Raw genomic sequence first — 26,453 nt, forward strand, 5'->3', positions numbered from 1 at the left:
AACTTCAGCCACCAGCTCTAGTCTTCTTTTGCCAGAATTATTTCAACTGACCTCGAAATACCACCTACAATTTATTGCATCTTTTGCCCTTACAAATAGTTGCAACGTTTTCCATACATCCATTTTAGATAAATAAATTATGAAACAAAACAGTATCTGTGCATTTTCTTCCTGTTCTTTTAGGCTTCTTTAAAATGTCATTCAGATCAATTGCAATCTTCTATTTTTTTTGACTAGATTTGCACGAAACCCAACCAAATCCCACTGACCATCTTGTGAATGAGAAAACACAGGAAGTCCAAAATGTAGCTGATTTTTCTCCCTGGCACTGAAATTAGGAAGGGAGCTAGCATTCTGAGGACTAGCTGTGACTTCATGTGTTTACAAAGTGTATTAAAAATTATTCAGAAAATGCTGATACAAAATGCTGGGTCAAAAGTCCTTTCAGTATCATATGGACTTGCTATATGAAAATAAACCAGATATCACAGAGCATAGATCAGATTACCTGAACCTTAGTACTAGTATGCAGTTTACCAGTGAAGACGAATAAAAACCAACCAAACAACAGCAACAAAAACCAACACAGGATGTATTTGCTACAAATACTTCTTGGTTCAAATTCTTTTGGCAAATTAGAGGTTACACCCAAATCAGGTATTTGAGATATTGCCTGTTTCTTTATTCCAGAAGCCATTTGTATTCTTTGGTAACATTATTTGTTACAAAGCAGCTGCCACCAGGCAGCACACTCTTCTTCAAATCAAAGGCAGCAGATCATGCAACTGTCTTCAGGTCAGCTGGCTGTGCTGGCTGAGCAGAGCTCTCTAGTAGTTAGCTGGTATGTCCTCGTTCCAATGCACTTACATCTTTCAGAATACCGCTGCTAAATTTGGAGCTGCTTTTCAGCACATACTTCTCGGTATCTCTGATCCATCAGTCTAAACACACTAGTACAAAAAAACCTAAGTCAATCAAGTTACAGTGAACTGTAGAGGCTTTTGGTAGTTTTCAAGTGCATACAGTTTCTCTCAGCAGTGGAGCTTCAACATGCACCAAAATCCTTTAAATAAATTCACTTATTGGGTAGGCTTATCAACTTTTTCTTCTTGAAGTTCTGTGCAGTATCCAAATTAGACCTTTTATAACAAAAAGGGAATAATGGGCATTCGAAGACTTGGATAATCCTTGAATTCCCGTAGGTAGGTGCAATGTTTATCCTTTGCCCAAATTGTCATCTGAATGAAGCAAAGAAAGGTGAATAGCCCCACTGGAAGGAAAGAAGAAAAAGACAGATTTCATTATCGCATTGAAAACAGTCTTGTTGCTGACATTACTTCAAGGTGAAGTACCAAAACATTACTCACCTGGAACACATTGAGTCATGATAGTGAAACTGATCCAGGTCCCCACCTGTTTTGGCCAAGGAAATTTAAAATATTTCTGGTGACAGCATTTGCATTTATGTCTCTATTGATCAAAACCAACCTTGTCCTAGTACAGGTAAATAAAAAAGCCAAGGTCAGCCATATCCATTTCTAGTGTTAGGGCCAAAAAGGTGAACAGTGCCATATTATCATAAATAAAACCTTTATGTTTGCCTACATAGCTATTATCATGACAAAATTTTAAGCATTACAACATAGTGTCCTTTCCATTTTCCTGCCAAATTTTTATTTGTCATGTCTCTGTCAGTGCTAGGGATGGTGACTTTCTCTAGTCTGAGGCCAAATGGCGTTCTCATTAATGTCTGGTAACTTCCACTGAAGTTGAAACCTGATGCTGTCTTGTGAAAGAGCAAATTTTACACTGAGTTGCACTGGTTGTAACTGGTTTTGAGTCCAGATTTTAAATCCTGATTAAGGAATATGAAGGAATAAACAGATTCAAGCTTCTAAAGCAGTCACCATCAACACAAGTGGCTGTGTAACTTGTGGAAATGGGGAAGACAACCTGGGCCTATTTCCCATTTTCTTTACCAGTCTCTTCTGTTCATCTGCCCTCTATCTTCCTGCATAGTGTGTTATTCCTGAGCTCTCTTAGATTGTAATTCCACCAGACACAACACACATCCAGTGGCAATTTTCCTGTCCTCTCTGCAAAATGTGCACTGCTTTAAAATAGATCTGGCTTGTTTAGCAGCCATACTGAATCACAGGCCCAGGGTCTGAGCTGTGTCTTCAAGGCTAGCCCTGTAACTACTGCTTCAAGGGAGGAGAGGAAGAACAGATAACTTCCTGTCTGCAGTGTGATTTCATGAGATTTAGGGAAGGAGGAGAAATATATCAAGCCAAACCATCTCAAAGGTTTCTTTCATGTTTGACATACTAAAAGAAATTAAAATATATCCAGCAAAACTAAAATCTTCCCATTTGAGAATACATACCTCATATGTATAGTTAGGGCAAGATACAAAGAAAAACAGCCATGTGAAAGGATTCTTTGTTGGATATGGGATCTTACGGGTTTTGGATCCTATAGATTAGAAAACAAATCATAAAATATTCACACTCCTAAAGAAATTGTTTCCTCTATGATAACCCAAATCTGCTTACTCCTGTGTCTCATCACTCTCAGACAGACAAACAGGATGTGGGGAAACAGGATGTCCTCTGGACCCACAGAAGGGAATAGGATAACTTCAAGGAAATGCTCCAAGCATTAGAAAGTCATCTATAGATGCCTTTGATCACAGTCACTCCCATAACAGGTACCTCAAGTTCTATATTTAAAAGTTAAAGGTTTTCTCAGATTGTCACAGAGTGGCATTGTAGTAATCATAGTTGATAGCGGTAAGATGTTTGGCTCATGCTCAAGGCTCCCTGGCCTGCACAGAGGTCTTGTGCCCGCCCCCTGTAGAAGCCAGTGAAGTTACATTCCCTTGCTTCCCAAAGCCTAGTTGATACTAGCACTATTCCCTTTTGCATTACCAGTGTAACTGATTGCTCCTCCCAACACAATCTGGCCCTAACCAATAAAAATTACAGTAAGGAAAGTAGTGCTGTTTAACAATCAGGTGTAGGATTTCTTGCACTGTCTTATCTCTCCTAGAAGCCAATCTTTATAGTGCTGAGCAACCTGCACACCCACAGCAGCCAGCTGGTGGGTGTCAACACTCTCCAGGGTCGGGTCTTTCACGAGGTAGAGTAACTGTAGAAGTACCAAATGGCTGTGCAAAAGTGAAAAATGACAACAAGTTTTTACCCTTTCTCTGGAGGTCACTGAGCGCAACGTGAATGGAAAAATTTCCAGCTTCACAGAGCTGCAAGAAAAAGTGTGACTAAGTTAAAAATGTGCTTCCCTTCTATTTAGTCTCTTACTTTTTTTTTTCCTTCCCTGTGGTACTTCAGGGGGAAAAAAAAGAAAAAGGTAGAAAAAATAAAAGATTCTGCTATAAATAAGATTTAAAAATGGGAGTTAAGGCACCCTAATAAAGATATTTAACCAAGACTGCTCTCTAACAGGAGGATAGAAAATCTTTGTTCAAACATGAGTGGATATTATAGTTTCTTATATATTTATGGTATTAATGGTATTTGCCAGCAAATGTGAATTCAGTGTCCAAAAGATCAGATTTGCTCCATATGCAATCCTCATGACATCTAAAGGCATTAAACCGAAGGGGATAAAAGTAAACCCAGGAGATACTTGCTTTACTTTTTGTTATTCTTTTGTATTTAAAAGCATCTGAAAATCTGATTTGGATACTTTTATTTTCTCAGAAATTTTTAAAATCCCAAGGAAGATACAGGTTGGCCTCTAAGTAAGTTTTCTTCTTTAGAGTACAATTGATATGAATCACGACCAGCTTCCTCCACTGGTTTTAAATAATGCTTTCCTAATCAATTATGTAGAAAGTGTATTGAAATGACCCATTTATATGATTATGGCCAGTCTCCGGTGAGTTTTATTCCCAGATCAGTACTTTCAGGTATGTAGTGTCTCTATAAAAAGGGAATAGATTATTAATTTACAGAGTTTTCATACTGGGAAGGTGCTTTGAGATCCTGTAGTCACTGATTATTAGTTTCCCAAAGTAGGTGAATAGCTGATGTTCTAAACAAGTTACACATACATAGGAAAAATGGGTGCATATTTGTTGGCTGCACTTAAGAGTGTTTCTGCCTGTGTGAAACATTCCTAGGAACTGTGAGAATGGACAGCATTTTGCTTCATAAGGAAAGTTGTAAAAATCCCTCTCTCACTGGAAATTATCACCAACATACTTAGTTGTCCAGGTCTCCAAGTTTTATGGCCTGTTGTGATTCTTAACTCTCAGTAAACAGTTCACAAAATAAACTCGCTGGCTTTTTCACACAATGTCACAAACTGGTAGTTCCAGGATCCTTTTAACCAGATAAATATACCAGTCTTGGAATGGATACTGAATCAAAATCTTCCCTTGTGTACAAGATCACATTAAATATTGACAGATTTATCTGTTCTGCACGCAAGTGTCAGCTTTAGTAGTATGTCCCAAGTGTCCAGGTTTGAAATACCTGTTTGTCTTTCTCACTCCTTCACTTAGACAACATAAGAAATAAAGCAACATGTTTCAGCATTTTATAAATAAGAGTAGACTTACCAGAAACATGATCACAGCAAAATTGATCTGCTTTTTCCCATAAGCTATTAAAAACAAACAAAAAAGAGTTTACATGTGATTAGAACAAATATACAAACACTTAAGCACTTAAATCATATTGAGGGCTGGTTTGCTACTTACAAGGCGGAGTGTAAAGAGGATGATTGATGTAATAAGCAAGCCAAGCTGCAAATCCCCAGTAATATAAGCAGTTCTGAAAAACAGGGAATTTTTCTTTGTTTTAGTACAATCCTCTATGCCAGTATTCACTGCAAGGACTGCTGACAACAATCAATTGGTCTGATCCTTCAAGTTGCTGATAGTGCAAAAAATTATAATAGTGTGGTAAGGTGGGAGCAGATGACAATTGATAACAGGAAGTAGTGCTCATAGAGTAACATCTCTTACATATCTTGAAGTTGTTAAGTTTATAAATAGTTTATTATAAAGTGCAATCATACTATTGCAAACCAATTGTTTGGCAATCCATCTGGCCACAGATGAAGTGCCATACAGACTGCATGACAGAGACAGACTTATTTTGCTTACCCCTGAAATTTTGTAAACTGAGATTTATATACTGTGCTCTCTTCCCTGCTTATTACTTTGTATTGCCCTATCTTTCTCTTTGTCTTCTCCTTCAGTTTTCCTATCAGTTTTCATTCTTTCCCATGCTTTAACTTTTCCTACCTGACCACTTTCCTCTGCCCTTTCACATTAGTTTATCCCCTGTGCTGCTGCCCTTGATTTTCTGTGATCCAGCTTCCATTCTCTAAACTGATAGCATAGCCATCAGTAATGGTTATACCAACTCATACCTGATGAATCTGAGAGCTTGTGAAGCCTGCCAAGGCTTCATCTGTGGGGAAAAAAAGAAAAACAAAACAAAACAAACAAACAAACAAACAAACAAAAACCCCACCAATCTTACTCTAACAATCTCTGCCTCTTGTTTGGTTTTCCTGCCATAGCCTTGTGGTTTTTAATCTGATACTGCTGCTTCAGTATCTTGGTGACAAGTTAAATTCTCCCTCCTTATATGTCTGTAGGTAGGAGGTAGGCATTTTCTTGGCCCATTCCTCTTCTTTCTCTCTGCTCACACCTCTAGGTGCTGTTCTCTTGCAAACAGACTTTAGCGCTTGTTGGCAACTCATAAATTTGCTTCTCATCAATTGAGGTTTCCTCCTTTATCAAACCTAGCAGCTCAGTTTTTAATGTTTGAGGGCATGTTTGGTTATCAGCTGGGCTTCAGCAAGACCAAAACTGAACTCTTTATCTACTTTTCACACCTCTCCTGTTCTTTCTTTCCCCTCTATTTTCAGTCTCAAGTAAAACACTGATCCTCCTTCCAGTGATGACTTTTCTTGGCTTTCCTATAGGTTCACATACTTTAGATATTTCTAGGTCTTTCTGGTTTCTCTTTCACAGCTTTCCTTTCCTACTCCTGCAGCCAAAATTCTTACCCAGTGCTGCATTCTTTCCTGTCCTGACTGGTGTAACATTTTCTGAAGGGCTTGAATTGTGCAGCCTTTTCCTCCTAATATATACCAGAACTTCATTTCTAGCAATAAAACCTCCCAAAGTGATTACCTTTCTGCATCTGCAACCCACACTAGCTGACTACACTGTCTGACAGTATGTTTTTCTGAAAATGATGGTGAGGGGTAAGCCCCCCCACCTGCTGAAGCAGTTTTATCAAACATTCTGTTGCACTTCCACTTTTTTTCAAAGCTAATTGAGCCACTGAAGTGCACAGAAACCTCAGGCACAATGGACACCCTCTTGGGTATGCTGTAATACAAACATACAGTATGTCCTTGCTCTGAGATTATGCATTCATAGATAACTAATGAGAAACAGCAATTTATTAACCAATAATTACAGATCAGATGGGATAAATGGCATAGAGATCAGGTGAGTTTCTTGTGATGACTTCCCTTTCCCTAGGAAAAGCAGCAGAGCAATAAGAATGACTCCAGTGACGAGTCATCTGGTTAGTGTCCTATCCATAAACTACTGCTTCCCCCCGACACTACCTCCTTCTACTACATGCTGTTAACTGCTGTACAAAATTAGGTGGAAACAGTCTCTTGTAATCCTGGAATGGCACCTTTTGAAAAACCTTCCCCAGAGGATGAATTATATGGCAGTGGATTTCGGTAAAGTGAAATTAAATTTAAAAATTAATCATGGCTTAGCTCCCAACAAGACATGCTGTAATTAAACAGAACAAGTACTATCCATCCAAGGAGCATGATTCACTGCAAGAGTATTCCTCAGTTATAAGAAAAGGAGCTTTAGGATAAGTGGGGTCTGCCACTGCTAAGGTCCTTAGCAATAACTACAAACGTCCACCAGCCACTAGAAGCCTTATTGCTTGTACAAAAGCAGGTGCAGACAGGAACAGCAAAGCACAGGCAGACTTCACAGATTCACTTCAAAGAAAGAAATTGTCTTAGTGAGTCTTTCATATTCCAGGTGAATAATTAAGCTTTAAAACAATCTCTTCTGAAAAAAGGTTTTGTGAGTCAAGTTCAGATATTGCAAGGATCAGGTAAATAATTTATTTCTAGGTTTACAAAGTTATGGTAAAGATTTTTGTTTTCTTCAATTGATGATTCTTGTGACAATCAAAACTATTTCTGTTTATGTTTACTCATGGCCAGCATGTATCCTGCTGCCTTACTCTATTATCTTCTGGTTAAAATGGTGTTTCTTCAGGTCTAGTGTTTTCTTTCCTTCAGATGTTTTTATAGGAAGTGCCAATATCCCTTTTTTTCCCATTAAAATGTTCAGTAAGACCAATCATAACACTAATCTTTGAGGAATTCCACTGGTACCTCCCTATTACTGAAGATATGACAGATCCTTTTCTGGCACAACCACCATCATCTTTCTTTTCATTAGTTCCTTTATCACCACACAATTTTTGTATTAATCCCTTTCATATTTTTCCTAGGCCAGTTGTTTACTAAGTCCAGATAAATCAGATATTCTACTTTACCATTGCCCAGAAAAATCACATATCTTAGAAAGAATTATACTACATTGGTATATAGCAGGAACTGCTTGTGATGAACCCCTGCTACCTTTTATGGCATCACTTTTTCCCATTTGGTAAACAAAGGATGAAAATCATAAAGCTCACAAATTCCTGTCTCAGTTCTCTGCTTATTGAGGCTGAAATGTCTTTTGTTAAAGGTAGCTCTCCATTTTGCTTAGGAAATAAGCTATCTGTATCTGCTGTGTATGTGATCAAACGCTTCAAGTAAGAAGCTCCATCTACTATCTGTGCACAAGGGAAAGCAAGGAAGAGGATGTAATATTTTTCTCACTGGCACAATTGTGGAGTAGCACCACCAAAGTCAATGAAATTTTAAAGCAAATCAAACCCAAGCACTACTAAGCTGGTAGAAGAAGAGCTATGAGCAACTTTACAGACAAAAGCAAGTACCACCAAACTGAGAAAAGCAGAAGTGATTAGACTAACTGGTACAAATGTCACTTTGAGCAGCAATAGGTTGTATCCTCTGAAAGGAACAAGTTGCTGTCAAAGATGGCAGTAAAAATAATCAAGTTTTATCACACTGTACAGTTTCTTTTTCATGGCAATGTTGCTAATTTATCTGTTGTTTAGCATGCATTAGCTACTGTTGTGTCAAGAACAAGTCTTTAAGAGATCTGCTAGCTTTTTAACAACCCCTGCACTCTTGCTCTGCAGGAAACACAGTAAATTGCTAGTGAGGATTCTTGCTAAGGGCTGCTCAACTACAGACTGTACTTCCATTTAGAACACATGAAGGTATCACCAGAACTGCCACCAGATGCAAAGGTGTAAGGAGCTGGCCACAGGGTAGAGCTGCTGAGAGTATCGCTGCCATAGGACAAATTCCAAGCAATTGTCGAAATATCAAATGTTAAATACCCAAATGCTGATACTACACTATACACTGTTCCCATTGTAGATGGTAATCTCCTGTCTTGCTGTGCATAAAGTGTATTTTTAATGCAGTGTGCAGTCTGTTGCAAACATTTGTAAAGTAACACCAGCCCATGAATAACTGCCCACTGCACTACTCCACACACACCTAGGAAACAAGGAGTCCTCATCTCAACAGCTGCCATGTGCCACAGCAGCACTGGTAAGATAAGGGAGTGCTTCTGCAAGGAGAAGAAAAGGTGGAGCAACCAAGCTGCTTTGCGCTGGATCAAAGGTAAATTTACAGTTGCATAAAACAAGCAAAGAGAGTGTTAGGAGCAACAAGGGTGTAAAATAACTGTTTCAAAAAGTACTTATTTTTAAACAACAAAAAAAAGCAACCCGCCCAATATTGTGCCTGGGTGAGCTACCTTAAAAATTAACACTGTTACTGAAACCTTTACTCCCAAGGAGCTAGCTGAGTGAAAACAAAGTGCTCACAGTCTGAAGGTTTCATATTTTAAGAGAGCACTGAGAACACTGCAACATGAATAACAGTATGGCAGCATGTGTTATACAACAGCAACATTAAGAAGTCTTTTGAAAGAACTAAAGATTTGTTGGTGAGATTTGCTGTGCACTACTACAAAAGCCACACCAACTCTATGCTGCAGAGACAGAGCATAGGTTGGCTAGGTTAGACTTGTAAGGGGGGCTGTGGATAGATTCTGACACAATTTACCTTCACAATATTCCTCAGTGGCATAGTCCCATGGGAGAACCGATGAACAAATACTGTTTCAATCAACCTTTTGATGTAGTGGAAAGAATGGCAGATACATGCCAAGCTAGAAACAGCAAGACAAAAGCATTTAAGAGTGCTTAAAAACACACGCGTGGCAAGACATTTGGAATAAGACTACAATGCTAACAAGAAATACTGCTCAGGCCTGCAAACAGACTTACTTAACTACTGGATGTGGTCTTGATGTAAAACTCTCATCCAGTCCATAGACAAAAGGCATGCGGAAATAAAACAGAAAATAGATGAACAATGGACCTGTATATTCTATCAAAAACACCTGCAAAAAGAGAGAAAATAATTAGACAGCTGAATTAGATGATAGTTTTGCTTTGGTCTCTGTGATAATTAATGCAGTGGGATTTACCAGCTCCACTGACCTAAGATGGCATTAGAGAGGCAGGGAGGGAATAGCAAGCTATGAAAATGGTAGACATGCACATAAGTGATCTGCAATGCATTTGCCTCACTTGCATACCAATGGCCATCGCCAGTGCAGCCAACGCAGTATGGGCATGGAAAGATAACCATGGCAGCGCAGAGATCATGATAAATATGCATGCATGTTACATTTACACAGCTCTCACCCTCCTCTTGCCTTCAAAAACTGTTGCTTTATTTTGGTTTAAAATGAAATTTGGTGAAGAATTTATCTTGAAAAAGAGGCACTTTAATGAATGAATTTTGTTTAAACTGGAGACACAGCTTGCAAGTGTTCACAGGGGACCCCATCTGTATGAACAGTTAGCACAGCAGATGTCCCAGGAAACAATCATGAATACTATGTGCAAAAAATCATTAATGTCAACACACACCCAAAAAAAAAAAAGGGGGGGGGGGGGGGGGGGGGGACACCAAAGAAGCCATTATCTAATTTCATTTCAGATAGGTATGTATTTCTTGGGAACAGAATTTTAAATTGAAGTTAACTTTGGACCAAACACTAACAATTTAATTTTCCACACTTCTATAAGTAAGGAAGGTAATTCCATACTTCATTTACAGAGGAAGAAATTAAATTGATGGCACTTCAAAAAAAAAAAAAAAAAAGAATAAGAAGAAATCCAAGAGTTTTCTAATCAATTTAGAGTTATTTCAACACTCAGAAAAGTTGTGTTATTAACTTCTGTAGCAACCAGCATTTTCTCTGGTGAAGATCAGATTTGATTGTCAATTAGAAGTTTGTCTTTTTTATTCGATGAGACTAAGCTTGTGTTTGAATGAAGTAGCTTGAAGGGCAGGGACAGCAGAATGTAAATGGAAAATTGTGGAATGGCAGAAGTCTGGTGTTACTCTGCACTGTGATATTTTTTAGTATATATCAATGCATGTGTGTCGTGGAGTTTACATTGCCATTAGAAGTTTTGCTGTCTTACTGGGGTTTGGGTTGTGTAATAGCTGCCCCTTTTTTTGGCATTGCATCCAAAATAATGATGTGAATAGTCAGTCTTGCAGAACATTTGACTTTTTTTTATGTCCTGTGAACATTATCTTTGCTGTTTGTCATTAACACAAGATTTTATTAATGTCTCATAGCTAAGAAATGGCAAATGTGTCTTTAAATTACTGGGTACTTTGCCCTTTGTATTGTGCTCTTTCACTAGAACCTGTGTATGTGCATAATGGGCCTTTTGAAGAACTGGAAGGGTTATTGGTTGTCTTACTGCAGGAGAAACTTGTAGCAGTATAATCCTGATCTTTGTCAGGAGAGTTACACAGGCCCCATGAAGCAGATCCCCAAAGGCATTTAGACAGTTCCTAGTGATTTTGCAGTAGATTTCTAAATCCATTTGAGAATCTGAACCTTAGCTTAGTAGAGCAAACCTACCCTACAGCAAGTTTCCCACTGCTGCTCTCCTGGGGAACAAGGCATTCAGAATATCATGTTACTGCTTTCCCTAATTAAATGAACTGAAGCAATGAGGATTCATTGCCTGCATCCACTATCAGAGCAGGCATCATGCAGAAATACTGGAGAAATACAAAAAGTGATGTAAGGATTAATTATGGAACAAAGCCATTAAAATGGCTCAGACTTGACGCATAGCTCACCATAGTCCAGCCTATCTGTGGCCCTAAATCTTTAAAATATAAGGTAGCAGTTGTGCCAACAGGGAGATGCTGCAGGATTTCCTCATCCTTCAGTGACTTTCCTTCTGAGAAGGAAAGAAGTAATTACATCTCAAAGAAATTCAAGTCAACTTTGACAGTATACTAATTTTATGATGTGCTTTAACCAATCTGAGATTCTTTGGTGTGACATGGGTTTATTGGAATCTCAATGAACAAACTAAGAATGTTTATACCTAATTCTTATTTATCCCTGTAATTGCATATAAGGATGGATCCTCTATTCACACCAAGACAGTGTGGAGAATTCTCAGTCCTATGTGCCTGCCTAGTCTAGTAGACTTGTTTCACCATGGCTATAGCAGAATTTGCTGATGGCTTACTGCTCTGGAGGTTCACTAACCTCCTCGTCAGCTGCACCACCATCTCTCCTCATTGCTAATCACCAGACAGACAGAACCTAGGATAAGCTGACATAGAAAGGCTCTTCTACAGAGGTTTCATTGCCTCATTTGTTCCCAACAAACTAGGAGGTGATTCCATGGGACTTGAACCAGTACTCAAGCTTTTAATGCCTAGAACTGGGGGCATCTCTAAAAGGCCAGCATTTTCTCATGATATGTTTCACAATGTAGCTCCATGGAAGATTCTAACAAGGTAGAGTTAGATAGTAGTTGGACTTGATGATCTTAAAGGTCTTTTCCAACCATAGTGATTCTGTTATTCTGTGAAGGCAGATATTTGAAGAAGGAAATAAGATACTTAGACATCTGTTTGCATAGATAGGTCCTACACAATTAAATAATCTTCACCAGCATGCTTTTAGGGGACAGTTTAAATAAAATTATGCTAATGGAATTGAAAGAAGAAAGTGCTGTGCTTTATACTGAATGCTAATATGAATTAACACAGCTGGACTTCTTGTGCCCTCAGGCCACGTACTAAGTGGCTTCTAGTAGCAATACCTACAACTGCATTAATGAAGTCAGCCGGATGGCATCAGCTTCATCAGCAAATCCTACGTCCATGGCAGTATGGTTTGCTTACCTCAAAAGAACTGTAATTCTGACCTGAGAGCAGAGGAATATGTGAATTGATAGCTCTAACTCATAGACTTTTTTTAGTACTCCCAGCTGAGCATCACTGCAGAGATCATTTCACTGCAGCTAAGGAAATTAGTATCTAGATTCTGTGCTGCCTGTCTGAAAGCAAAAGTGCTCAGTAGTTGGAAAGTGCACTGTAACAATGTGCAGACTCCTGAGTTAATTACCAAATGTCAAGCACTCTCTTCAGCCTTCATAGTGCTAATTAACATAGCTGGAAACTCATTCTTAAGAGCTAACACTCATGCAAAGTGCACCTTTTATGCCTGGCCCCTGCTCAGAGCTTTGTTACTCTAGTCCTCACAAGTACTTACTTGGATCAAGTTTTATTGACTGCCTTGCTGGATACCACTGAGGATCTGTAAGACCATACAGAATTGTGTGATATACAGTGTTTATTTTAGATCATGGACTAATGAATGCAACAGAACAAGATAAGATTTGGTTAAACATTTTCAGAATTATTTATTTTATACAAATATCTGAAAGAAATTATGCAACACTATAAACATAAATTTGTATCACAATGGTATAGACAATTATACTAACATCATTACATTAATGTGCAGGTTACTTAATATTATCTGTGTGTACAACATGTTTCAAAAGATGTTGTTTCCTCTTATTTACATATTGGGTATTCTGATGTGATGTGAACTGCTGCAAAAGTCATACTCACATAATTTATGGAACATCAGCCTGATCTCCCTAATTGTGGCATTTGGTTCCACCTAGGAAACAAAAAGTATTCCACATGTAAGATGCATATTTTGAAAGACAACTACTGTATGTAAGAGTATACAAGTAGAAATATAACTCAATGTAACAGCATAACTTTCTTACAGATGGCTAGGGTTGGTTTGGATGATTCAGAGTACTTCTTACAGTAGAAAGGGAGGATCATTTGTGGCATCTGTTTCAGAGGCAGCTTCTCTATCAGTGGTCAAGAAACTCTGCAATAGCAGTGACAGTTCAATGGCCTATGCATAAGGCACAACTTGCACCATCTTAGTAAAGCAGGTGAAGTTGTGCTCTTTGCCCAAAAGCTTCTAGAAAAGAGTTGAAGTACTCTGTAGACAGTACAAAGTCTGCATAATCATTACCTCTTCAGTGGCCAAACAAATGATATGAGGAGATGAAACACCCTTCATAACCACTAAGTTTACTTAAGAAAAATGAGTCATTTTTCAATAGTCACTCAGCATTTTAAACAGATTTTTGTTTTACCTTGTCTAGGAAGCATAGCTGTTTCTTTGTCTTCCAGTCAAGGATTTCCACCTGATAGGAGACAAAATGATAATTACCAATAAATGGCTAAATAATCTCTAAACTTAGTTGACTCCCATATTCACTGTCATTGTTCAGAGTGAGACACCATTTCTCTTGATCTTTGAACTATGTTAAAAACACTATGGATGTGGTCAAAAGACAGCTTTAATCATAGCCAGGTTCTCAAAGCACTCAACTTGCAAAGTAAAGGGGGAAAAAAAAAGAGAATTCTTGGCCAAATAAATTGTCTTCTCAGATAGATATATTCAGAAGCAGGAATAACTAATTTGTTGATTAAAACACAGTTACCTAGGGTATTTTCTTAAGCTGAAGGAACAAATGAGGATAAATTTCACAGGAACCATTAAGGAACAGATCTTTTTTGATCTGTAAAACTAGAAAGACTGTTTGAGGGGAAAAGATGTAACTGTGCATAGATATGCATATAAGCGAACGTGCCAAAGACATGCAGCTTGAAGATTAATGTGCATTGTTTCCCAAATCATTGAATTATAAAGACAGTGGAAAGCATTGGCAGGCATAAATAGTAGATGCAGCTTAAAATCTGGACATCACAAAACCTTAAAAGGTTGTTGTAGGCATATTCAGTATTACTCTTGCCTCTCAGATCCCTTGTATTATTAGTAACTGCATATTCCAAGCAATGGTTTAGCTACAGCTCTGAAAAAGAAAGAGCAGTTTATTTCTGTTACCAAATGGCACTTTGGCAAAAGGTTATAATTTTAATCAACAACCAAGCAAAAATTCCTCAGATGTTTCAAAGTTCAGCTGTGGCAAGCTAGCAAGACCTAAGATACAGTGACGGTGTTTAATGTAATTTGTTCTCATAAAATACTTTGTAATGGAATTCTGTGGTATATCTAAATGAAAGCTTGAAGCTTGTCTGTTGCACTAAATGACTGACACTATCATTGTTTAGTACCAAAAAGAATTTGTTGTGTTTAAATAAACATCTAGTATCAGTTATGTTTGGTATAACTGGCCAAGAGGATAGATTAACATTAGATTTCAAAGATGATTCCTTGCTAAAAATAGGAGTCACAGCCCAGTATCTTTCTAATAGGATTGCTTTGAAGAGATCACTTGGTCCAAGTATCTTATTTCCTTATTTTACTTGTCCCAAACTGTTGTTCCTCTGTTGGTGCAGCAACGGAACACTTCAGCTCCAACCAAAAGTATCAAATCTGATCTCCACGAGGAATACTAATGGAGTAACGTTTTCTGCTTGTGCATTGTAAACTCCAAGTGGGTAAGCATTTTTCCACCATCTACGTGTAGCAGATTACTGGGATACTGTATGTCTCTCCTTCATTTTTGTACATTTGAAATAACACAAAATTCAATTTGTAGTGTCTTTGTGGGACATCTCTATCAGAAAGCAAATGAGGTGGATTCCCTTCCCAGAGGCCTGTTCTCGTAATAAAGCATTCTGACTCTTGCAATCCACAGAACAAATACTGTGAAGGCTGTAAAACCCTTTTTTGTCCCTTTTCATGCCAAGTTCCTACAAGGGTTATCAAAACCTTTGGCATATCTCAAAGCTCTTGTATCAATGAATACCACTGGGCTGCCCTACAGACTGCAGCAGGGCCCATAACTTTAGCAGTCTCCTTCCCATTCCATACCCATTCCCAGTGTATACATATTGGATGAGAATCCCCCAGGAGTAATTTTAAGTGGCTGTATTAGAGAAATCTTCTCCAGGCCACTTACAGATGGTTTGGACATCTCTCTGGCACCTACACTCTTGTCATTGGATTACTCTCATTGTGCACAAGGCCAGACTAAAAATTACAGAGCTTTTGGGGGTTTTCTTGCTTTGTGGTTTTCATGGGTGTGTCTGCATAGACACATATGTGCTTTTGTGAACCTTTGGAATCCATGGAGAGAACAAAATCATCACAGATCTATACTGTTACTTGGTTTAACTCCAGGGTGTTTTGTTGACGTGCCAAACAGACACACCTGTTGGTATTGGCCCATTTCTTCAAATGCTTAAGGGAAGCCTATATAGATGATGGATCCAGGTTCTCCTTGAAGGTACACAGTATAATGGTAAGAGGCAATGGACACCAATTGCAATATGGGAAAATCTAATCAGATCCAAGAAAATTTTTTCACTATGAGCTTGGTCAAACACTGGAACAAGTTGCCTTGAGAAGATGTGGAATCTCCATCCTTGGAGGTATTTGAAACTGAACTGGACAAGATCCAATGCCATTTGATCTAGCTATACCTGCTTTGAGTAGGAGTTGCACTACATAGATTCCAGAAGCCTCTTGAAACCTAATGTATTCAATGTTTCTTTTATTGTTTGTTTTTCTGGTTGGGTGGGGTTTGTGGTTTATTTGGGGGGGGACAGGGAGGGAGGAAGTGTTTGTTTTGTTTTGTTTTTTGACACCCAGTTCCTGAATGTCAAACATTTCAGTTACTTTCAAGACCTAAGAAAATATCAAACATTCTTTCTTCCTTTTTCAGAAAGGCAGACACAGGAACACACCTTTAGATTCCACTCCAACCCATAGAAACTTGTGTGACAACACAGTGAAAACAAGGTGACTTTTTCCTCTAGTTATCACACCTCCTATCTGTATCAAAACATCCCCCACTGCTTAGATATTCCCTGCATAAGGGACAGAAAAGCCCTGATATCCAAAGCAAGAAATGTTGCATTTTCTGAACACAATGGCAAAGACAAATGAACTTACGTAGCACTGAACGCAGTATTTCCAGTATCCAGGCCCAGCACCAAGTCAGTTAATGTATTGGTTGGCAACAGTTTTTAGACAACCAGCAAGCTGTTCTTGGAACACTTACTGGTGGATGTCATCCCTTTCAAACATATTTTTTTTGGCTCAGAGAACTTTCATTTCTATGTGTTTTCAAGGCATTTAGCACAATAGGACACTGGCTGTTGGCATGCACTAGTGCAGTATGAATTCCACTCCACTTATTAGGTGAATTTTTAAAGACATTTTAAATTATGGCTTCTGTAAAACAACCTTGAGTAGAACTCAGTCAGTAGGCTGATATGTGCAAGATGGCTATGTTAAAACTCTTTTATAAGCAACTACAAATTTATGTCTTCAATATTTAGGAGACCAATTTCTTCTTGTGCATAAAAAGTAAAGTTTGACGGTGTTTTTAAAAACAGAAGACTCCTTGATTAGTATTATCAAGGACAAAGTAATTAGTATATAATATAACCCAAGAAAAGTACATTTAACTGTTAAAAATGTTACTGAGAAAATAAAAGGGAGAACAGTTTGTTCATAGGGGAAAAACCATTGAGCAAACAGGTGGTGCTCCTGCACCACCTGTTGTGGTGCTCCTGCAACGGATTACAAAACTAGAGTTGATCAAATTCCTGCAGTTTAACGACTTCTCAAATGCTTAAGGATCAACAGGTTTTCAAAAATTATATGATAATTATTGGGGAAATACCAACACAATCAGCATGTCTGTGCACCTCGGAAGTTCGATTAGAAGACATTTACAGCCAGCAGATTGAGTAAACTGTAGCTGAGTGAGATTTTGTGAGCACTGACATAGGTATCTATTGTACAGGTTTCTTTTGAAATTACCTGGTTGACAGTCTAGGAACCAAGCACTCTGAGAAACAGTAATGCAGAATGAATAGAATAGAATAGAATAGAATTAACCAGGTTGGAAGAGACCTTCGAGATCATCATGTCCAACCTATCATCCGACACCACCTAATCAACTAAACCATACAACCAAGCATCCTGTCAAGCCTCGCCCTGAACACCCCCAGCGACGGCGACCCCACCACCTCCTCAGGCAGCCCATTCCAGTGGGCAATCACTCTCTCTGTGTAAAATTTCCTCCTAACCTCCAGCCTAAACCTCCCCTGACGCAGCCTGAGACTGTGTCCTCTTGTTCTGGTACTGGTTGCCTGGGAGAAGAGACCATTCTCCCTGAACTATTAAGAGTACTTACATAAGTCATGTTCTGTGAATTTAACACTAAAGGAAAAAAACATTCAGTGTATGCCATAATTCTAATTAAATCTTTCTAAACCTTCTTTTTTTTTCCCTGTGAAATTCACTGCTTCCTTAGACTTTTCTGGTAGACCGTGTTGTTCCTGAAGGAAGCAAACAAGCCTTTGTGTGACCTCACACAACAGCATATCAAGAATAGCTTTCTTGAAGTTGATGGAGTTAAGCCAAATGGAAACTACTCTAAGTGTAATTACACTGAAAACTGTGTTCGTGCTGCTGCTACAAGCGACTTGCCGACTGAAACGTCTCTTTCACCGGAATGGACAAACTGTTGCAGAGGAGTCAAAGAATCCTCTAAGTGTAATTACACTGAAAACTGTGTTCGTGCTGCTGCTACAAGCGACTTGCGGACTGAAACGTCTCTTTCACCGGAATGGACAAACTGTTGCAGAGGAGTCAAAGAATCCATCTAGAACAGTATCTTTCTTTCTGATACAGCCAGCAGCAGGTGACTCAGAAAAAGTAATAAATCAGGGCAAGGATGTAGTGACTGGAAGGAAAAGGCAGACACAGACTGTAATTTTTCTGCACCCAAAGTGCTGCCTTTGTATTTAACAGCTTTTCATGGATATTCCCTCAATTAGTTTATCCATTACCTTCTAAACATACATAAACTTTTTGCATGCACAGAATCCAGAGGCAGGGAGTTCCATAGCTTAGCCACATACTGTATGAGGAACTCCTAAAGGGCAAGCAAGGCAAATGTTTAACCACGAGGTAAAATTTCATCATCCTACCTGTGGAGTGCTGGACCTTAATTCTGTAAGCAGTCCAACTAAGTAAAGCCTTACCTCTCTGAAACAATTGACTCATATATCATGCACCTGGAATTTTATTACATTATTTCATTTTCTATAAAGAGAAGAGATATCATTACACTCATATTCAAAAGGTTTTATACAATTAAAATTCACTTTTGTAGAGTTTAAATGTCAAACATTTACAGTTTCACACTACATATTTTATTCCTCACTTTTCTAAGTCCTGTTCCTATACAAGACAATGAGAACCACTCTCTGAACTGTGCTGAAACTCAGAGTACATTATTAGTTCTTCCACCCATTTCAGATTTGTTAATTAGGCAATCTAGCATCTAAATCCTCGAGCACCTCGCTCCAGTAAGCATCGTCATCCCAAGGTCAGCACAATGCGCAGGATTTAGATTATTTCTGAATGAAATTAAAATGTAATCTAAAGAGATGATCTTGTTCTTCATACTTCATATGTAATGGTTAGGCACACTGACAGGAAATGAAAAAATTGCTTTAGTGTTCTGCCATTTCCTACACAGAAGGTTTGGTCCACCAAGCAAGGAATAAAGGATTCAAGAGACCAGAAAGTACAGGCAGGAGAAGGCAGGAATGTATTCCAGTGAAAAGTGCAGTCTCCTACAAAAGAGAAATCCTGAGTTTCTGTCTCTGGACTGCTTTGAGCATTGTTGCCTTTCACTGTCAGCCTGATTGGCATTGCCCTGCAATGGATGATTTCTGGGACACTGCATAGTGAAGGAGTAGAGTTGAAGTGAACTTGGATACCTTAACCAAATTGTATAACCACTCTTAAAGCTAGGTGTATAACCTGAAGGTATGGCAAACCCCAATTTGCTTCATGGGCCTGGACCTGAAGATGATAACAGGTATAAAGCTACAAATTATTATAATTCAGAAAGACAAATCAATGTATACAGTTGATAGGGGATAAAATGAATTGGTGTAGGCATGATTAAGAAGGAAAAGGAAGGTATATTCCCTTGGAGTGAGAGGCTGGTTTATTTTTCACAGAACAGAAAAGCTGTTGGAGATTTGTACTTTCACAGCAAATTCTGACTCTTGAAAGCCTATGAAAGCTTTCTAGATTTTACTAGCATGACATCTTCCAGGAGGATACACAAGATGGAAAAGAAACCTGCAACAGCTAATACTGACTCAGTGGGTATTTACTTACACTGGCTAACAGAGAGCTGCACATTTCCCAGGCATACTGAAGGGTCACATCATTCACTGAGTATTACTGTCACTATGAAGCAGGTTGGAGTGCTGCCATCTGAGAACCTATGCCAACTTCAACTCAGCACTAAACAGACATCCAGGTTTTTCAACACCTAGCATTTTCCATGCACAACAGAGAATATTCATTGCCTCAATGCTTTAGTTTATGGCAATTATTTTCTACAATGAAAACATTAAGGTAAAAGAGGTTTATAAATTCTTCATGAAATTACAATAATTTATTTAGAATAGAATAGAATAGAATAGACCAGGTTGGAAAAGACCTTCAAGATCATCAAGTCAAACCTATCACCCAGCACCATCTAACTAAACCATGGCACCAAGTGCCTCATCCAGTCCCCTCTTAAACACCTCCAGTGATGGTGACTCCACCACCTGCCTGGGCAGCCCATTCCATTGGCAAATCACTCTTTCTGTGAAGAACTTCTTCCTAACACCCAGCCTAAACCTCCCCTGGTGCAGCTTGAGACTGTGTCCTCTTGTGCTGGTACTGGTTGCCTGAGAGAAGAGACCAACCCCCGTTTGGCTACAACCTCCCTTCAGTTAGTTGTAGAGAGCAATAAGGTCTCCCCTGAGCCTCCTCTTCTCCAGGCTAAACCCCAGCTCCCTCAGCCTCTCCTCATAGGGCTTGTGCTTGAGGCCTCTCACCAGCCTCGTTGCCCTTCTCTGGCCATGTTCCAGCAACTCAACACCTTTCCTAAACTGAGGGGCCCAGAACTGGACACAGGACTCAAGGTGTGGCCTAACCAGTGCAGTGTACAGGGGCAGAATCACCCCCCCTGCTCCTGCTGGCCACACTATTCCCGATACAGGCTAGGATGCCATTGGCCTTCTTGGCCACCTGGGCACACTGCTGGCTCATGTTCAGCCTACTATCAGCCAGTACCCACAGGTCCCTTTCTGCCTGGCTGCCCTCCAGCCACTCTGATCCCAGCCTGTAGCACTGCATCAGCACTGCAATTTGCAATATTGAACTTCAGAATCTATAGTTTCATTACTACTCTTCATGGGTCATTTGTTGCATGGATGTCAAAATGTACATGCAGTATGTATGTTTTTGACATAGAACTGAAGAGACTGATGTGTGTTTTTTTTTTACTTAGATGTTTCAAGGCTAGATCTGCTGTCTTTTCACAGCTCAGGAAGTCCTGAGAAGTTTGGAGCCATTATACTGACAGCTGAAGTCACAAAATTTGTGTCAATTAAATTAAAAATATATTCCAAACAAGTCTGTTATTTTTTCTAAAATAAGATTTCTGATTTCAGACATAGCCTTCAAATTCTGAGTAGCTCAAGGTACATCCTGCCAAGTATTGTTTTACTACCATATTTTCTGAAACAAAACAAAGTTTCTCCCTCAAGCTCCACAGGGAGAGGATACATTGTTGTCTTTTAAAGCAGCACAACTGACCATAGAAAGTGTTGGTAAGCATGTGGAGAAGTGATGAGAATGTTTCTCCCTATCTTCTCATCTCTTTCTGTGATAATTATGTGTTAGCTGTGAAAACAAAGCAGGTATCTCCAAACAGCAGGGAAATGTTCAGTAGTGTCCCTTTAACCAGCCGTTCAGAGCTCTCATATGTAGCCTTGTCTTGCTCAGGCAGCTCTTGGAGGGTACAGAATCCTAAAATCCTCTGTAGTCCTGCTGGCACTTGCTCTCAACGCTCTTACTTGATGAGACTTTAGACAGCACAGCTCTGAGTGGGAGAAACCTTTGTAACAGGAGCTGTGACATCCCAGCAATGCTGGCTAGGGCAGCAGTCAGCCCCCCTTGCATTCAGAGGGTTTTCACCAGAGTCAGAAGGGGGAGAAGCTTTAAATGCCAGCGGGGTGGTGGGGGAGGCAGTACATTATTGCTTTTAGAATGTACTGCAGTTCAATACTATCAGGTCAACCTATCCTCAGAGTGAAGACTCCTAAACGTTTTTGGTTATCACTGCTGACAAAAAACATTTCCCATCCAAGCCAGTTAAACAAATAAAAGTACAACTGTGGCTCTTATGACACAGATTTTCTACAGTATAAGTTCATTGGTTCAAGTATCTTTCCTCTGGGAAGTCAGAGCACCTAAACCTGTCAAGTAAGTTAAAAAGGTAGAATTCATTAGCCAAACTTCAGAGCTCTCTACTGGAGACATTCACATCTGAGCATGTCACAGAGACATCCTTTGTATGGAATGGAGAAAAGCAAGCACTTCTAAAATAAACTGTGTCATAAGCTCTGAAACATATCCAAAACAGGTCAGAAGAGTTGTTCTCTAATAACTCTGGAGAAATGATCACTCATACAAAATATTAATTATCTAGATACAGGTGTCTATCACACATTTCTGAATTTTCAGAGGTGAATCTCCTCAAATTATCAGGTGCAGCACTTTCAGGTATGTACATGCTTTTGTAAACTGTAGTTGTTCTTTCTAAGCTTCTCCTGAGCTATCAGTGATAGAAAAGTAGAGATGAAATTCGAAACATACCAATACCTGAAGTAAACAAGACCTACTCTAAGCAATGTAAAGGCAGCCATCAGAGACTTTGCCTATCTGTTCTAATATAGACATCTTGTAAGTAGAGGGGAATCTCTCAGGCACCCTGGGTTTTTTGTTGTCCATCTATTAGGTCCAGCATACTTTGGCTTAATTAGGTAGTTGCTCACAATTCTTGGTACTAAGCTTCAACACAGGCAATTTTAAAATTTGCCTTTCACTGGCCTCTTAATAGCCACTTCAATACAATGTTGCCTAATTTCAAGCATTTCTACCTTTAGCTGCACTGAGGAAGACTCTGATAAGGATAAGGAAAAGGAAGGGAATTAACTGCCAGTGTCTCAGCACTCAGTCTGATGTTCTTGCCCATCCTTTTGTAAGTTCATTCACCAAAACAGTTTTATTCATGCATAAAGCAGAGGGCCTCCCTATATACTCAGGAACCTATGAAACCGATGATGGTGTCCTAAGCACGATCAAATGCACAAACTCAACAAGAAGAAATAGTCTACCAATAAACCTCTTTTTAAATCATAACAGTCATATTCTTAAAAATTCAGACAGCAACAGGTTGGTGATTGTGAAGTGCTTTGTGGTTCTTATCAGGAAACACCACAGAAGAGCAACAAAGCATGGTGAGGAAATTAAATTCAGAGTTCAAATTCAATGAATATAAAATAGTAAGCAAATCAGTGGGAAGAACCCCACAGAAAGTGATATGCAGCTGCACTGCCTAGGCTGTCTTTATCCACATCCTTCACCCTGAGTCAGCTCATACACAGTCACCGTACGAGCTAGGGAAATCTGTTTTCACTCACTATCTGTTGTACAGAGAAAAAGGATTAAGACATACAAGGCTGCCATGTACATAAATGAGACATTACAAGTTTGGATTAATGTTGCTTAGACACAGGATCTTTACTTAGGACTCAAAAGACATGCATCTGCTGCTATTGTTCTGCCTAGCAGGATGGAGCAGGTCATTCTACTTTTGTGCTTCCTTTTCTGCAAAATCTGGTAACAATAATGATATCCATGCTTTCGAGGTCTTCCAGCACAACAAGTGCTTGTATGAAGTTCAACAAGACTGAGGCAGAAGAGCAAACCTGCAGACCAGGGTAACACAGGTGTGCCTGCTCCTGCGTCTGGATCTCATAAGAGTTTGGGACACTGGTAGAAATACAGTAAGTAGTGAAAAGCTTGGTTGCTTTTCCTAAAAAAGACAAGAGGAGTCAGCAGTGCAGAGAGGAGACAGGGCAGATGCCTACCGCACGCCCACAAGAGCTACAGCTTATTTTGATGAATTGTTTGTGATGTCCAGGACACTTTTATACTTTTGAAAAGCAACTTGTGGGTTACAGAAAATAACTACTGGAGCAGCTGCTTTCTAGATTGATTTGGATTCTGTCAATTTTGTAACAATTGTTCAGTACTTTGCACATGGGAGGAACTGCACTCCTTTTTAGACGAGTCGTGCTGGAGAAACTGTAAGCCTACAGAAACACATTCAGGATCACCACCATTTAGCGCATATCGACTTTTTTTTTTTTCCCCAATGCAAATCACTCTTAAGAACCTTTGTATTAGCCAGCTAACTAACTCTAGCAAAGAGCCAGCGCGGCCGTTTAAGTAAGTCGAAGAGACAAGTTACCCTTCACACTCCCCAGGTGCAGGATACTTTACATTTTCCGAACACAGAAGGGCTGACTGTATCGAACCCCGTCCGGTCGTTTGTCATTTCCCACGGAAGATGCGAACGCACGGCGCTAGCACAGGACCGGTGGAGCCTGCCCTGGGGCGGGGGCAGCTCGACCTCGCTCCCTCCCGCCGGACAGTACTCACTGCGCTGCCGAGAGAAGCCGGGCTGGAAGCCGGTCTCCCGGCTAGGGCATGAACTTCCTCGCCGGCTCCGTGCCGCCGAGCCGCCCCGAGTCCGCTGCCGCCTGGGGCCACGCCTGCACCGGGCCGGAAGGCTCAGCGGGACGGTTCTCGGCGAGGTGCACCGCGGCTAGCGACAGGCTCTTCTAAAAAGTTGGGGACAGACGATGCCGAGAACATTCCTCGCTCTAGCTCTCTCCGTACGGCTGGGATGCACTGCCGGACGCACCCCGGAGGGCTGGGCACGGCCCTGCCCTCGGGCAGAGCCACGGGAAGCCCAGAGCCGTTGATCCGGAGCCTTCACGGACCACCGAGAGTCCAACACAGACACCCCAGACTCCACTTACCCCGGCTTTCCAAAGCCATGTCCGAGGATCACTGGATACAAGATGAAGAGGAGCAGCGAATGAAACATGTCCAGGGAAAGGAAGGACGGGGCGGGCGGAGACCGCTTTTGCCCCCTCGCTCTGAGGAAACCACAGAGACAGACGTGCCCCTCCGGCTTCCTCCGCCCGTCTCCAGAGGTAGCCGCTTGCCTTGGCACACCCAGGAGCGGATGGCTCCAGCTCCCCGATGCTACAATGCAGATGGAGCGGGACAAGAGAGGTGCCCGCCGGCACTCGGGACATCCGCGGCTGCTAGCAGCAGGATGCTGCGGGGCCTGACCCGGGCTTAGCCCCCCCGCCCGCCCCCTACCCCCGGTTCTGCCCCGCGCTACTGCCCGCACCCACCTCGAAAAAGCCGACTCTGCCGCCCATCCTGCGGGCCGCCGCCGCCTCCTGCCGCCGCGGCACCTTCCCTGGGGCCCCGCGCTGCGGCCAATCAGGCGGCGCCCAGCCCCCGTGGGGGGGTTCCCAGAGGCAGCGTCGGGCCAGGGGAGGTGGCGCTCGGACCCGCGCCCGGACCCCCGCCCGCGGACGCTGCCTCTGCTCGGCGGTGCGCGTTGGGCAGCGGCACCCACCCCAGGCAGTCTGCAGCAGTGCGGGGACCGCCAGTACCTCGCACAAGCCAAGTCCTGCAGCTCCCGGTGCTCAGAAACTGGGAGGGAAGAGCAATATTCACAGACCGCCCGGAGTGGTTCAGTGGCATTTTATTCAAAATAGTAATTAATTTTTTTCCTTTGAACGTTATAGAATTGCTGCAGGAAATCGGTAGTATTTAATATTTTTCACAGATATGAAATAGTTTAATGAGATAATCTGCAAAAATATAACTGATGATAGGCTGGGAAACATCCTCCTTTCTTTCCCCGATAGTTTGCCTCACGTTTCAGGAGTGACTGGACTGAAAACAGAACTCTGCTGAGGTCTCCTGTGGCATGTTCCTGCAGCCGCTGAGTATTAAATGCATGATGGCATAAAGCAGTAGGGAGGCTGATACTATTTTTCCTACAACCAGTCTTTATTATGTGATACTCTTTTTCTATAGGCGAGGCAATTAAGTATCAGCAAATTCTATAATGCTAAAAATTGTTTTTTTTCACTACCATAAATGTCCATTAGACAGAAAGAGTTACGCTGCACACTGTTAGAAAGCCGTCTGCAGCCCCCAAATGTAACTTGCTTCCATGAATTTATAACCATCAAAGCTACTTAAATCAAACAGCAAGAATGAATGTGACCAAAAGAAAAGGCCTCTCCTGGAAAAGGCAGAAGGCTGACCAGAAAGATGCATCAGGACAGGATTTTACTGCTAGTGTGAATATAGGCAAACCTGTGAAAGTGTCTCAAAACACATGCTGCTTCTCAAGCCTGTTACTAATTGGGATGGTTAACCTTTGGGATTTCTATGTCAAAGAAAACAAAAATTACTGCTTTTCCAAATAGGCTAATATTTCTTTCAGTCTATTTCACTTCCAGATGCTCCTCCAATGAGAAAAAAAAGTTTCATAGATTCATAGAATAGTTTGGGTTGGAAGGGACTTTGAAGACCACCTAGTTCCAACCATGCTGCTATGGGCAGGGACACCTTTCAGTAGACCAGGTTGCTCAAAGCCTCATCCTACCTGGCTTTGAACACCTCCAGGGAGAGGCATCCACAACTTCCCTGGGCAACCTGTTCCAGTGCTTCACCACCCTCACTGTAAATAATTTCTTCATAATATCCAGTCTTCCAAACAAATTAAAGTAATCCAATACAGAAAAGTAATCAGAACACAAATATAAAGAACATTTAAACTAACCTTCTGTACCAGAAAGTGATCAGATAGTGCTTCAGAATGACAGAAGTTATGCAGATTGGTTCTCTGTACTAGCACAATATGCAGCCCTGAGAAGGAAAATCTGTTAGAAGA

General features: G+C 40.6%; 1 protein-coding gene across 1 annotated transcript; it reads right to left on the bottom strand.

Annotated features, from left to right (window-relative positions):
- Positions 1 to 595: 595 nt before the first annotated feature.
- Positions 596 to 24,965, bottom strand: TECR (trans-2,3-enoyl-CoA reductase). Its single transcript, XM_054165452.1, has 13 exons — positions 24,892 to 24,965; positions 13,707 to 13,757; positions 13,159 to 13,210; positions 12,794 to 12,838; positions 11,359 to 11,462; positions 9,471 to 9,586; positions 9,247 to 9,352; positions 4,727 to 4,799; positions 4,586 to 4,629; positions 3,205 to 3,262; positions 2,387 to 2,475; positions 1,368 to 1,413; positions 596 to 1,270 (listed from the first exon to the last, which is right to left on the bottom strand). Exons 1-13 carry the CDS (start codon positions 24,916 to 24,918, stop codon positions 1,143 to 1,145), a joined length of 939 nt encoding a protein of 312 aa, XP_054021427.1. The 5' UTR covers positions 24,919 to 24,965; the 3' UTR covers positions 596 to 1,142.
- Positions 24,966 to 26,453: the final 1,488 nt, after the last annotated feature.

The sequence above is a fragment of the Dryobates pubescens genome, chromosome 11, assembly GCF_014839835.1.
Source record: "Dryobates pubescens isolate bDryPub1 chromosome 11, bDryPub1.pri, whole genome shotgun sequence".
Lineage (NCBI taxonomy): Eukaryota > Metazoa > Chordata > Aves > Piciformes > Picidae > Dryobates > Dryobates pubescens.